Raw genomic sequence first — 14,699 nt, 5'->3', positions numbered from 1 at the left:
GCCACTGGTTACTTTTTTTTTCATTCTTTGCATTCAAAATTGCAGCAAGGAACCATGTTTTTCATTATCACCTTTTCTATTCTTTTTGAAAATCAGTGTTTGCTTATGGCAGCTTCAGAGTCTCAAGTGTATGGTGTCTAATGGTATTGCTTTAAAGTTTTATATTATATCTTTATAACTTAGGATAATTATTTATAGTTGCAAATCATAATGTAGCAGCATTATAGGAAACAGAATGCTGGATTGCTTTTGAAAGGGAGAGCAGATTCAGGGTTTATTATATTATTATATTATTATGTTATTATATTCTAGAAGGCACTTCAGGGGCTACAGAAGAAAGCAACTCAAATTGTAGCAGTTCTCAGAAGCTGGGATAGTACAAAACAGATTTCATTCATAGCGCTCTTGTATCATTATCACTGTATATATAGCCATTGAAGTATAATTGAAATATAGAAAATCAGGAAATAAGGGAACTGAAGCTAAGTTTTTCACATGTGATCAAAAAGCATAGGGGAAAAAAATAGAGGGGGTGAAGGCCAGCAGTTAAATAGAAAATAGAAGACTCTGTGCAATTTCTGCTCTTAAAAAACAGATGGGAGATTTAGCAAAATTGCAGTGAGGGAGTTCTAATGTCCTGCTGAAGGTTTGTTTCTCCTCCATCACAAAGTAAAAGCTTTCTAAAAAATGCATAAATGAAAACTAGCTCCTAATCACATCCTGGAAATACAAAGACACTGAGATGCTTTATACGGCACATCAGTTTTTAATGAAAATGTGGGGAAGAACAATGCACAGAATTGCTCTGAATTTTGCCCATTGTCTCTAAGAACCATCCTGACACTGGAAAACTCCAAGCAATATGTATCTCTTAACACATCTTCTCCCTGGTTTCATTTCTGCCATTTGTTTCTCGCATGACTAGTGATGAGGATGGGCTGCTGCAGTAACTATTCAGTATCTGAAGGTGTATTTTCATTGAGTGCCTCTTCAGGGAGCTCACATTGTTGAGGAATGGACTTTGTGAGACTTTCTGGACTGTATCTTTCTCTTGATTTCTACCTTTATTTTTCACATCCATTTAGTAGCACGAGTCCTGTTCAACAGGCCATGAGTTAGAGATCTTATTTTGCTGTATTAAGAGGAGATGTGCAAATCAGGCTGAGATTTATGCCAAATCTGATCTCAAGAGAGGAATATTTCACAGCTCCTGTATCTCTGATGGATGTTGTTTCTAAAAGGAGAAACAGGGAACCTGAATTTGGTGTGTCAAGAGAATCTTTCTCAGGTTTTTCCAGGGGCACTTAGAGAAATGTTTTAAATGGCATAAGTTATGGTTTGGTAATCTTTTTACCAGATTAGGGGTTTTTGTTGGTTTCGTTTTAGGTTTGGGTTTTGGTTTGGATTGGTTTGGGTTTTTTTTTTTTTCAAAAATTTTAATTTATTTAATGGGTCATTGAGACAATGAGAGCTACTTGTTGATTCTGAGTACACACAGAGCTAGGTAGCAAGCTGTGACTATGTACTGTCTGTTTTCTAATTCTTCCTCTCCAAACTAGAACACATGCCTAGGGCATGTCATATATTTACAGTGATACACAGCCATTGTATTACTATCTCACTGTTTCAGGCATTTGCTCTACCTGCATATGTCACACAAACAGCAATGGTGCTCTTCTACTATAATTTTACTGATTTTTATCTATATTGACTGTTCAGGACCAAGTAAGTGTATGTAATCAATTAGGAATAGTCAGTGTTTAAAATGGAATCCTATTTCCATACAATTTGACAGGTCTAAGTCTGTCATTTTGCCTGTTATAGTCAGAACATAATGTTTTCAGTGTAAAATAGAAGATTCAGTAAAGAATAAATGAGTAGCTGTGTAGCTTACCTGGATGCCCATTCAGAATTATTCTCCTTCAGTGCTGACCGTAATTCTGGTCGGGCAATTTGTATAAAATCTCTCAGGCTTAAAATGTTTTTTATGGTGACAACTTTTCAGCATTTTCCAAGATTTTCTGCTGGAATTAATAAAAATCAATGTTCTGTATAAGCTGATGCTGGCTCTGCTGACAGAGCCACCCTAATACTGACAGCAGGGCATTTGTGTATTTTTCTTTCTTTTTTTTTTTCATTTTCTTGTTCATTGTTCTCAGGCATTAATTGCACTGAACCTACAAATACCCTTACGTCAGAGATCCTGAGGACCCTCAAGTCGTAACTTCAGTGATATTTCAAGATATGGTTCAAAATTCTTGGCACTCTTTCTGTCCCGTTGGCTTAATTCTGTGTTACACTCCCAAGATTGTTTGTTTTGTCAGAGTGACTACTGGCTGTGTAGCTGGGGATGTTCTGAATCTCTAATAGTGGAAATCAGCAGAATACTGAGAACAGGCATTTTTATTTGGCCAGAAACAAATCAGTGGCAAAACAGTGGTTAGAGTGACAATATATTGCACCAGGGTGGTGGAAATGGACAAGTCAACCTTCAGATGCAATACTTCTAAATGAGAATCCAGTATCATGCCTGTTACTGATTAACCTGCAATCCTACTGAATTTCTGGTGAACTGTAATAATTTCTCTATATGAGCATCTTCAATACTTTCCGGTTTTAAAAACATTTTTGACAGTGTAAAAAAAAAAAATTAAAAATCTGGCACCTGCAAAATAAAGGTGCAAGATTGAGAAAAAGGATCTTTGAGGACTACTGTTCTAATCTTCTTCCTTAAAAGTAAATGATAATGGAAGTAGTCTTGTTTTATCTCCAGCATGGGCAGGATTGGCCCCTTTCAGGCCCTTAACCCTATTGTCTTCAAGGTGGTGTGTTTTGTCTTGAGGAGGAGAGTAGTAAAGCTGCAAATCTGTTATCATCCAGATGGAACATTAGAGAGGTACTCATAAAAACTGAATTTCACCTGGTGAGGTTTATCACCCCAGATTTCCTCTACAGACAGAAAGAGATGTGCTTTAAATCACCCCTTGCAAGTAAGGCCCCTCTGGAGGGAAGCAAACCCCAGTGAAAACTGCTGCCTTTTCTCCTTCTGACTCTTCTCCTGATTGCTCAGTTGTGTTCCAACCTGCTCTCTGTTTCCCAAATATACACAGACCTGCACACACATACACAGAGATATTCTGATTACTTAATTACATGAAATATAGTTCAGCAGAGCAATAATGGTCAATCACACTCTGTTTATACAGATGATAAATCTCTGTCCCACAGGTGTTCATCCTACTCATGATGTATAGTGAGTCTTTAGCTTTCATTGCAGTGGTTAAAGCAGCCAATTGCATGAGTGGATTTGAGTAAAAAGCTTTAAAAATGCTGTAACTCCAGCTCACAATTTTTTACATCTTTCATGCCTTCATTTTTTTTACTGATTTGCACCCATGATCCAAATAAAAAGAGATTGCTGAAGATTGTGACAAAGAGTAAAATAATGTTACACAAGTAACCTCGAGTGGGCCAGGCTGAGTAGACTTCTGCAATCCAAATGTGTCTAATTACTACAGAGAGGTTCATAAACTAACCCCAACTGGGTCACAACTTTGATATTGACTTCTAAAAAAAAACCATTATAATTTTGTTTGTATTAAATCAGGTATTGCTAAAAGTAAGTGAAAATAGAGCTTCTTCACTACTCCAAGTAGGATTTTTTTTTTTCTACAGAAATAGGTTTAGAAGACCAAATTAGATTCTGGCATGATTAATGCATCTCACCAAATTCTTGCAGAGTAGCAAATTAGTTTATAGTGATTTTCTTGAAAACAAATTAAACGGCTGCACAACATCACAAGAATAGAGATGTTCCTCATAACATATGGATAAATGATTCAATGGAAAGGAGATGTAATCAAACTGAAAATGTAATCCAAATGTTTCAAATATTACTATTATAGAAAAATGTGCAATTACTTGCATTTTAACACATGATGTTTAATCTGCAGTGGCAGAGCAGCAAGGAATTAATCTGCATAAAGTTTGCACATATTCTAAGTACAATATTCCTTTTTAAGTGTTTTTTATATCATTGAGTTAAAAACACAATTCTAATTTTGCTAATAACTTAAAATAATATATATTTTGTGAACTGTAGGTGATTCGCCGTTCATGTGCTTGATTGATAAGTTTCTGAAAATGTTATGTAATGATTAAACTTTCTTTTCCCCCCTCCTAAAAATGTAAACATTTTACTGCTGATACAACTGTTTGAGTCTCCACAACTTATATTCAAAAAGGCAGAATAGAGAAAGTCCCATGAGGTGCAACTATTCATACAAAAATCTGCCTTGATTTTGTATAAAATAAGCTGTGTTGAGAAAGATAATGGAATATTTAGGGATATTCTCAGATTTCTGTAATGACCACATGTGGTCCAAGGGCCAAAAATTACAGTAATGGAATAAAGTAAGAGTCTAACAATAGATCACTTGTAACAAGGTAAATCTTTGTAGATAAAAACATGAGATGCTTTCATTCTCTTAGCTCTGCTATTGTGTGAGAAAGCTTATTTCCTGACTAAATGTGATGACTGTTTTGTTAATTGAAATTTAGTTCTGACAAGTATTGCAGCTTTAGGAACTCTTACTAAACTAGTCCAACTGTAACCATTTTCCAAGACAATTGTAATATCTAAAGTGGGTCAATAAGAGCTTTTGAGAAGAAAGTTTTATCTTCAGTTTTATCTTCTCTGTAGCTGGTAGTCAACTACTATTCTTTTTCTTTATTTCTTTTTTTTTTAGTCTTTGGAGTCAGTCATATTATCACTGGACTAGTCTGTGACAAGTTTTACCAGAAAGCCCCAATGTATTTTTGTCCAAGAAATAGATAATATACCTAGTAATGTTGTTTAAGCATTATAGATTAAGGTATTCTTTACTCTTCCAATTTAAAGATTTTTTTGTCAAAGTAAGGTGTCAGAGATCTTGGGAAAGTATCTGCAGTTCAATTTCTCCCTTTATTTGTAGAAAGTGCATTGACTTCTTTTCATATAGAAATCATTTGTCTGTAGTGGAAGTCTTAATAGTGGAATCCATACACCTGGATTTGGGTTACCCTTCACCAACAGGTTAGGTTAAAGACCAGTTTTATATAGTCATTTTTCATTCCCACAGCATTTTACATTTCTTCCTATTAATTTGTATTCCAGTGTTTTCCACTGAATCTGTATTAATGACAATATTCCCCCTTCCTGTTCTTCCAGTCTTGCCCAAGTATTCTTTGACCAGCATTCCTCGTGTTCCTCACTACCAAAGTGCATAGTCCTGATGGTTTCTGTTGCTGAAGCTTCTCCAAAACACCGTTTTCCCTCTGCATCTCAGAACAAAAGCCCTTGCCCAGCTTCTCTGCAGCTCACTTTTGCATTACTGCCACATTGAACCAATACTGTTTTAGTAAGGTTTATTTCAGATCTTTCTCTAATTTATTTATTTTTAATCAAGAAATAATTTCTTGTAGGTCCATTCAAACACTTTTTTCCTTGCCTCAAATATAATCTTTCATAATCAAGACCTGCCATGCATGACTTACTGTTCCCTGCCCATCATCTCTTATGAAGTTTCAGATGAGGGGTCCTCTCCCAGCTCAGGTCAGACATGATCTCAATCTTCATCTACCCCTTCTTAAAGTGCATTTCTACTTCCATCTGTGCTGCCTTCCCTGGGCAAGGTGCACATGTTGGATTGGTGTACAGGCCTGGCAACTCAGTCCAGCTAAATGCAATATTAGCTCCTTTTAAAATTAATCAGTGAAGGAGCAGCTGAGGGAAGTGGGGGTGTTTAATCTGGAGAAAAAGAAGCTCAGGGGGGATCTTATCACTCTACAACTACCTGAAAGGAGGGTGTAGCAAGGTTGGGTCTTCTCCTAAGTAACAAACAATATGACAAGAGGAATTGGCCTCAAGTTGTACCAGGGGGGATTTAGAGTGACTATTAGGAAAAATTTCTTCACCAAAAGCATTGCCAGGATTTGGAAGAGGCTGCACAGGAAAGTGGTGAAATTACCAGCCCTGGAGGTATTTAGTTCTTATTTATATATGTAGCAATTAGGGACATGATTTATGGTGGACTTGGCAGTGTTAGGCTAATGCTTGGACTTGATGATCTTAAGGATCTTTTCCAATCTAAACAATTTTATTATTCTATGACTTTTTGTGTTTCAGGAGGGCTTAAGATGAGAAAAGAGAATGAGAGAAAAAACTCTTCAGTTAATCAATATTACATTGCCCCAATCCCACTACCACAGTGTCTCCAACTCCTCACTAGGTCCGATTCATCAGGACGCTGTTTGAGGTATCCCGAAGTTCATTGTCAACCCCTGCACATGCCTGTCCAGAGATGCCAAAAAGCTCATGCTGTCTCTTAGCTTAGTTTAAAGGCACCAGATGTTGTACAGACCTGGATTACAGACTAAACTACAGATATCTCACCCTGAAAGGGAAGGAGAACTGCCTAAATGCATACTAAAAAAAAATCGCTACTGGCCCCTTGGAACACAAGTATTTCACACAATTATGTAGGGCCATTTCCTTTTCAAAATGAGAAGGTTTGGCAAAGGCTGAACTTTCTTAAAAGGCACTTTATTGTATAGTCTGTGTTTCCCACAAACTGGCAGCAGGTAATTTATAAGTCTATTCTGGGAATAAGAATTTCTTAGTCCCTTATAGATAGCTCTTATTACGAAATAGCAAAGGTATAATAAAAAAAGGAGCGTGACATCTTCCCTCTACTAGTGTGTGGCTATTTAATTTCACACAATTGTTATTTAGTTTATTATTGTTATGGTCTAAGCTTTGTCTCGTATTTTACTTATTTAATTAAGTTATATGTGTAAGAAAAGAAAAACATACCTTCTGGCCTCTTGGCTGTCTTCCCATCTAGCAAAAATTATCACTGAAAAAAAAATGATAGGGTTACTTCCCAAAAGTAATTTCCTAGTTAGTTTAGTTTGTTTAATATATCTTTCTTATATTAAGAGTGGTGTCAACTTAAAATACACATTCATGCACCAAACAGGAAGAGAAGCCCATAAAAAGGCTGTGATTTTGAGGTGCTGTCATCTTGTCCTTTAAAAATAATCTAATTCAAATACAAAAACACTCAATATGACAGGTTATGAAGATACTTATTCTTCTTGGCAGTTGCTTATGATTGTTTTTCTCTGTGACTAAGTCTGCGATCTCTGGATACTGTCTAGGCACACCTGCCAGATCAGGAAACTTGGATACTCATGAAGGATTTTACAATTTTCTGACTCTGAAATGAACTTAGATCTGTTTTGTTCCTCTAGCCATGTACAGTCTTGAACTTCAGATGACTCTTAATTTGTCTTCTGGAAAGTAGGCACTCAAGTATCAGGTTTGTACTTGCTTAGGAGGAGGTTTTGTGGATCGTGCTTTTGAATACCAAATTTTGCTCTGGATCCATTTTATGTACCTTTTTGATAACAAATTTTGCTCTGGTTCCATTTTATATACCTTTTGGATATCTCCCAACATGACTTGATCTACAGCAGATGAGTATGTAGCACAAATGACATGCTGGCCTTTTCAGTCACGAAAATTAAGCATGAGCTGCTCTGCTTGGAGACAGTTTGGTTGAGAACACAGGAGAAGTACAGGAAGAACCAGAAAATCTTTAAAATATTACCAAACTAAATTGAATAAGACTATTTCTAGCACAATGTCTCACAGAAACTAGGAGAATTTTTTTCAGTGGGTACTCAGAAATACTTGTGTAGTAACAGTCATCTAGAATGTCATGTTCCTCCACTATTATAGGCATCATAATTAGCATATTTAGTTTCTATGAAGAATAAATGTGTGCAGTCCTAGCATGCATCCATAAAGGTTATGGTGAATGTAATCTGCTTCATCAAATTAAGAAATAGCTTATAAAAAACTTCATTATTAACTGGGGGGATTGTATATAAAGGTCAGTTATGCATGCATAATATACATTGTATATTTATAAAACAGTATTTTTATAGACTTGAAATACTGAAAATTCCCTATGTAATAACTGGTAGTTTTACTGATAAGCAAGAAATTATCTTCACTAGCTTCACTGTGTGCTATGGTCACCTTCATGAGGCATCACAGACTGTAATTCTTATCACTTAGTATATCTTCAAACAGCTCAGATCCATTTCTACAGATATCCATGGACATTACATCTTCTACAATGGGAAGATTTGGGATAATAGATCCTTTATGATAAAAGGACTCTTGTCTACTATGAGGTGAGCCTGTTCAGTAACACGTCTTTAAAGAATAAACAAATGGAAGTAACACAAAGGCACTGAAGGGTGAAGCCATGACTTTAATAGTGTAGCATTTACCCAGTCTTCTATTTCAGTCTCTATATGGCAGCTGGCATTTTATTTTCGTTGCTTAAAGTCACCTTAAGCAGTGACTATAATTTTGGTTAAAATGTCAAACATATCTAATTGATCTACCTGACTCATAATTATTGTCTTCAGGTTTCTGAATGTTCTGACTCTGTATAACAATGGCATGTGTAGAAATTTAATCAAATGAAGACATCTATCCAAATGTTATGTCTGAATAATACATATTCAATTTGAGAAAAACATTTCTAGTTACCTGCCTAACCATGAATCTGAGGTCATTCTTTGTTCCCTCACTTTTAACAAAGGGGACAGTAAGAACTCAATGCATTTCTCATTAAAATGAACAAAAGAGGAGGAAAAGAGGTTTTAAATATGCACGCCAGCATGTAAGACTAACTTTTTCAGTGTAAGGGGTGGTTTTTTTTTTGTAGCTGTATACAATCAGAGGAAAAATGTTTAAACATCCCAGCATGGGTATTTCCATTTAAATCTGATTACAGTGAAATAAAACTGTAGCTATTAAAGGTTTAGAAGAACTACAAATACAAGCAGTAAAAGAAGACAGTTAGTAAATGAGGTAGTAAAACATTTCAGCAGGGCAAACAGTTTATAGCACTCAGCCTTCCTGTAGCAGACTGTGCTATTCACCACAGACCCGTGCACTGCTCCCCGAACTGCACTTAAACCTGCAATTAACCTTTCACGCCTAATGAAGCTGTTTTGCTGCAAAATTAAAATATATAGTGCTGCCTGTTTTTACAGAGGCTGGGAGGAGAGGATCTCAAAATGAATTACTTTTTCAGATGCTTTTGTTCGAATGCAGAATTAAAGTGCTGTTTGTATATAAATTGGGAATGCGCTTTTCAAGGTAATCTCATTTGATATGCTGTATTTTATTCCTCTACTTATTAATGGTTCTGCATTATTGTAAAAAAAAAAAGGGAAACAATTCACACACCAGTAATTTTATGATTAGACACTTCCTGAGAATAAACTGTTACCATTTAACTTCCATTAGGAAAGACAATAGTTCTGCTAAAGATAAGTTCATAATGCTTTCTATGGTATTTTTCTCACTGTGGATGCAATTATCTCTTACAAAAATATACTTTCCACTTATGTACTTGACCAGGCTCACTTCTTAATGATCTATGCATACATATCCTTAAAACAAGCTACAGATAGTTTTATCTGCATAGAACTAGGTCAGGTTATTTCTATAACATTTAGTAGAAAAACAAACTAAATTTAAAAATAGGTCTGGTTCTGCAGCTAGGCTTGGATTTCCAGAAATTAGCCTATTGAAAGTGACCTGTTGATTCTCCATGTGGGATACATAGTGATTCCATTGTTCCTTTCCTCCACGTTGCTCAAGAGTCAGAGGCAACCAAAGACCATGCACTGATTTGGAAAATACCAGTTTGGATATTAGGTAGGATATTTAAATAGCAGCACTCAGAGAAGGCAGGTAACTGTAATAACTTTGGAATTGAGGTAACACATATAAAGCACTTTATGATTTACAGTTCTAACTTCAATGACTATAAATGTATTCACAGTTGTTATTTAGATAAAAACCCGTAAAATCAAGGGAATGTTTTGTTTGGGGTTTTTTCCTTTAATGAATATTTAAGCCACAGCAATTTTTTTCTGTTATATTTTGATGTAAATTCTGCTTGCTTGAAGTGTCTTTGCATAAGCTTGACTTGGTAAATGAAATTCCTTTAGACTGCCACTCTGAAATAATGAATTGTTCCCCCAGTTAATTGTATTGCTTTGATAACAAGGAACTATGCTGGGTGTAGAGAACATAATAAATGAATTTCATTAGATGATTTGTGTGATGTTTTGAAAAATGATCTTCTTTAGTGACTCAGTTTTAATGGAACTCCATCAGCATGCCAGTATACCCAGTAAGCAGTGTTAGATTTGAAAGAAATAGTTCTTCCTTTTTGTTAATTGTTATTGCAAGGGAGGTTAGTTTAAAAGCTTCAAATATATTCTAAAATATCTTATAAAAGGTGGAAAATATTTACTAATAATAGTCCTTCTGTTTAGCATACTCCCTAAGCCTAGATGTTAAAGATGGGATTACATGTAAGCAACCATCAAAATGTTATTTAGGTTTTATCCCTGAATTTGCTAATATCAGATACTGCTAATACTTTAAAGGTGCCTCAATGGTTTCAAAAATTTAATTTGTCAAAAGTCTAATTTAAGGCATCACTAGCTCATGCCAGGAAATATCTGTGTATGTGAGAAAAAACAACTTGATTAATCTTGGCTCTTACGTCTCCTGAAATGTATCAATGATAATTGTACTTAGCGTTTTACAGTGCCAGGCATTTTGGAAAAGCTGCATGCACATTAATTAATTCTTGCAACTTTTTTTTGTGAGTTAAGAAAGGTGCAATAGCATAGATTTCTTCAGGATACTGGAAACCTGAACCAAATCTGACTGTATAGCATATACTAAGAAAGAAAACTGTAGCAACACTTGTAAGTGAAAAACAATTTTTGCACAGTTTCTTAGTAGATAAATGCTTGTCACAACAAGGGATTGCATGGAAAATATTGCAAAATGGGATTCTGCGTAATAGATAAATTGAATTTGATATTGTCTTGAGAATAACGGCCTATTAGACATGGTGAAAAGTATTTTCAAATGTTTCCTTGTAGAGTAGTTGGAAATTGAGATGTATTGGGCAGCATTACCTTACATTATGGGTATATGTAGATGTCATGATTTTGTTGCAGTACAACATATTCATAATGTGAATAATCCTAATTAATTTGATTGCAATATCACCTGTGTGAACTTAAAAACTCAGACCTGCCATGTATTAAGCATGTTTAAATCACAGGATTAAAACAGAAGTCAGTGATTTCTAGAAAGGCTGAAGTAAAAAGCAAATGGAAGACTAAATTCTCAACTGCTAATTTCTTAGGTGTGAAGGGGAAGGCAAACAAGGAGCAGCTGAGGTCACTTGGTCTGTTCAGCCTGGAGAAGAGACTGAAGGGAAACCTCACTGCAGTTACAACTTCCTTGTGGGGAAGGAGGTGCAAACACTGATTTGTTCTCTCTGGTGACCAGTGACAGGACCTGAGGGAATGGCTTGAGGTTGTGTCAGGGGTGGTTTAAGTTAGAAATCTGGAAAAGATTAGGGTGTTTGGGCACTGGAACAGGCTCCCCAGGGGAGTGGTCACAGCACCAAGGATGCCAGAGTTCAAGAAGCATCTGGACAACACGCATGGTGGGATTCTCAGGGTTGTCCTCTTCAGGGCCAGGAATTGGATTTAGTGATCATTGTGGGTCCCTTTCAATATAGGATAGTCTATGATTCCTAAGCTTGCCTATCCACACCCTTGGTAATACCCTGTTAGGATAACAAAAGGTCATGAATATCAACAAATTAACCAGAATCTGAAAAAGAAGAGTTTTGGTAAGTTGACAACATTTAGAATTTACCCAGGCCAACACCATCATATTTCTCTGCCTTTTCAGAAATCTGTGCTTTCTGGAAAGATATTTCCTTATCTTTTTGTTCATGGGTAATACTAACCTCTGAATATTCCCCAATTAGGGAGGCATATATATTGAAAAGGCAAATATTAAAGGACACAATTTTGTTCTAACTGCAGTCTCCATTTCTCTCTTAGTTTTGGATAGTTTTATCCATTTCTAAATGCAATGCACAAACATTTAATAAGAGAAAAGCTGTCAGTTGCTGGTCCATATAACCAAGAAAATGGTGATAAAGAGAGGTTACACTGAGATCACACAGCAAATCAATAACAGACTTAAATGGAAGTCAGTTCTCTTGATTTCCAGTCTGGTGTCTTAACTGCACTTTTTTTCCTTCCACTTGACCGTTACCAGGTAGCATTTAAGAAAGTGAAAATTTCTTATCTAACTCTGAAATAAAACTGATCACTTCTGGGAAAGTACAAATACTTGGCATGAAAGGAACCATCACACTGCTCTGGAATTCTTCTCAGGAAAGCTGAGCATTAAATTTTGTTTTTCCTTTATTTATCTTACAGGTCTTGCAATTGCAAGTGCACTGATAGACATTTCACAACAGAAGCCTGCGGACTGTAAAGATAAGAGTTCAGGAGTCAGAAATCGAAAACATCACCTTTCAACACGTCAAGGAACTTGTGTCTGAGATTCAAAAACTCCAGTTGTATATTCTGTAATGTTTTCTTTTTAAATGGCTTCCATTGAAAGCTCTATTACAGCCTCAGTTTTTTATGGAGGCAAATCTATGAATGAACATATGAGGTACTGTGCTCTGTTATAGTCACACAGCCTGCTATACCCCAAAGCAGAACAAACTTGTGGTAGGTGTGAGTATGTTTGTTGAGCTTTAATAAAAAGAGTGGAACCTGGTATCAACAAAATACTAAATAAAATACCTAGTAGTCTTAATCCTGAACATATCAGAGCAGGGAAAATCCTTGAATAGAACTACGAAAAACTTTACATTGTTTTTTGTAATGTAGAAGCAAATTGTATAATTGAAAACTGAGCAAATTCCAGAAAACTAAAGGCAATTTTTGTATAGCTTAATGTAACAATGAGAATTGTACAGTTCTTTCCTTGTAATCAGCATGAAAATTTCTTTCCAGCAAGCAGGAACTAAAAAGGATCATTTGGATTTATGTGTTATCGTTGCCTGAAAAAGGTAGGCAGCTTTTGAACTTAGCATAGGTGTAACCCAAGAACATCACATGTTAATATTTGAAAGATAATTCCATTTAAAAAAATAATTTGAGCATTTCATGATTATTTTTCTTGACGTTGAAAACACCTCATATACATAATCTGTGCCACAGCAGAGCGATGGGAGGCTTTCATGTCTCTGTACCTTAGACTTTGTCCTGAATCCAGAATGGTGTATTTTACAAAGAGAGTCCTCCATGCCAGCTACCTGATTAGTAAAATTAATTGAGCATGGAAAGGCTTTTTCTGCAGTAAAATTTCCTTTGTTTTTTTTTTCGGAGACAGTCTCCAAGATTGTAAATCTAAGGAGAGCTGAACTTGCTGTTATTCAACCTGTTTCCATTTTAATACTGAAATTTGCTGGTATCTACTTATTGTCCTGACCTCTAAGCAGAAGAAAGGAATCCCCATCAGCACTTTTGGCCTCTGTTTTTATAATATAGCATGGATTTTTTTTCCCCTCCCAGATGCAGGATTACATCTCCTTCTCACTTTCATACCCATTGCATAAATTAATTAAATAAATAAATATTTAGAAATCTGAGTTGCTTCCAACAGTGGTTCTCAAATCCAGCATCCAGTATGGAACCTCACACAGTCAGTACTCAACAAGGGTTTCCAAAGGATGTTATTCTTTTGTGGACTCAGTAGCCACAACAGCTTTAATGGCCCTCAGTCTCTTCATTTACTCAAAATTCATGAATATATAAAAGAACAAGAGAATGTTAAGGGGTAGGTAGCAGATGTGTCATATTCTCATTTCCACATTACACCTTGACAGCAGTGTTATATGAAAGTAGTGGTTTTATACAAGGTTGTTGAAAGTATAGTTTCTCAGCTCCAAATTTGCCACCAGACTAGTACAGGAGAGTGATACAGAGGTATAAATGTCTCATGTAATGATAGACTTTTGGTAAATATGAAAGATATAAAATGATAATTGATGTTTACTACTATATCTGTATTTTTTATGTTCTTTTTATTTCAGGAAGATGATGACATTTTACTGTTTATAGTTGACTACATAGTTACTTGCATGCCATGGTGGTGCAGTAGCAGTAATAAAGCCCTGTTGTGAGTTGTGTTTATTTCCTAAAGCCATTCATACATCAAAGTACTCAGCTTAATTTGGATGAGGACTAAATGTAAAAAGAATTATAAAAAAGGAAGAATTGTACAGTATGTAGTTATATCTTATACAAGAATATTAGGTTGCATCTAACCATCTCTATTGTTTTGATAAATTATGCACTGATGAATTATGGTATAATTATTTCTTATACTGGCATGATTGTTTCAGTATTTTCATATCTTAAAATAAGATTATTATCTTAAAAGAATGCCATCACAATCTTGTGACTTTTATTGCCTATTCTGACCTCATGTAACTTAAAACTTTAAAAATTCCTTTTTAAAACTTCTATTGGGAACTTTCAACAAGTGCTACTTATAATAGTAAAAAAAAAATCATCATTTGTAGACAGCTCTTTCTACTTGTTCTAAAGTCAATCTGTTCAAATAATTATAAACTGATGGAACTGGTTTATATGATGCATACACTTATGAAAAGGAAAGAACCACTTGTCTGGAATATATTACTAACCCTGTATTATCCTCA

General features: G+C 35.4%; 1 protein-coding gene across 2 annotated transcripts in view; it reads left to right on the top strand.

The window, feature by feature from the left end:
• The window catches only part of ATRNL1 (attractin like 1), a 462,818-nt gene extending 448,396 nt beyond the window's left edge, over positions 1-14,422 (top strand). For both annotated transcript variants that reach the window (XM_050337075.1, XM_050337064.1), the window contains one exon: positions 12,400-14,422. In XM_050337075.1, coding sequence (XP_050193032.1) covers positions 12,400-12,524 — 125 coding nt within the window. In that variant the 3' untranslated portion in view covers positions 12,525-14,422. The remainder of the gene's footprint in view (positions 1-12,399) is intronic.
• Positions 14,423-14,699: the final 277 nt, after the last annotated feature.

This window comes from Myiozetetes cayanensis, unplaced genomic scaffold (genome assembly GCF_022539395.1).
Source record: "Myiozetetes cayanensis isolate MyiCay16 unplaced genomic scaffold, myiCay2020 scf10, whole genome shotgun sequence".
Classification (NCBI taxonomy): Eukaryota; Metazoa; Chordata; class Aves; order Passeriformes; family Tyrannidae; genus Myiozetetes; species Myiozetetes cayanensis.
This window is presented reverse-complemented; position numbering and strand designations above follow the sequence as displayed.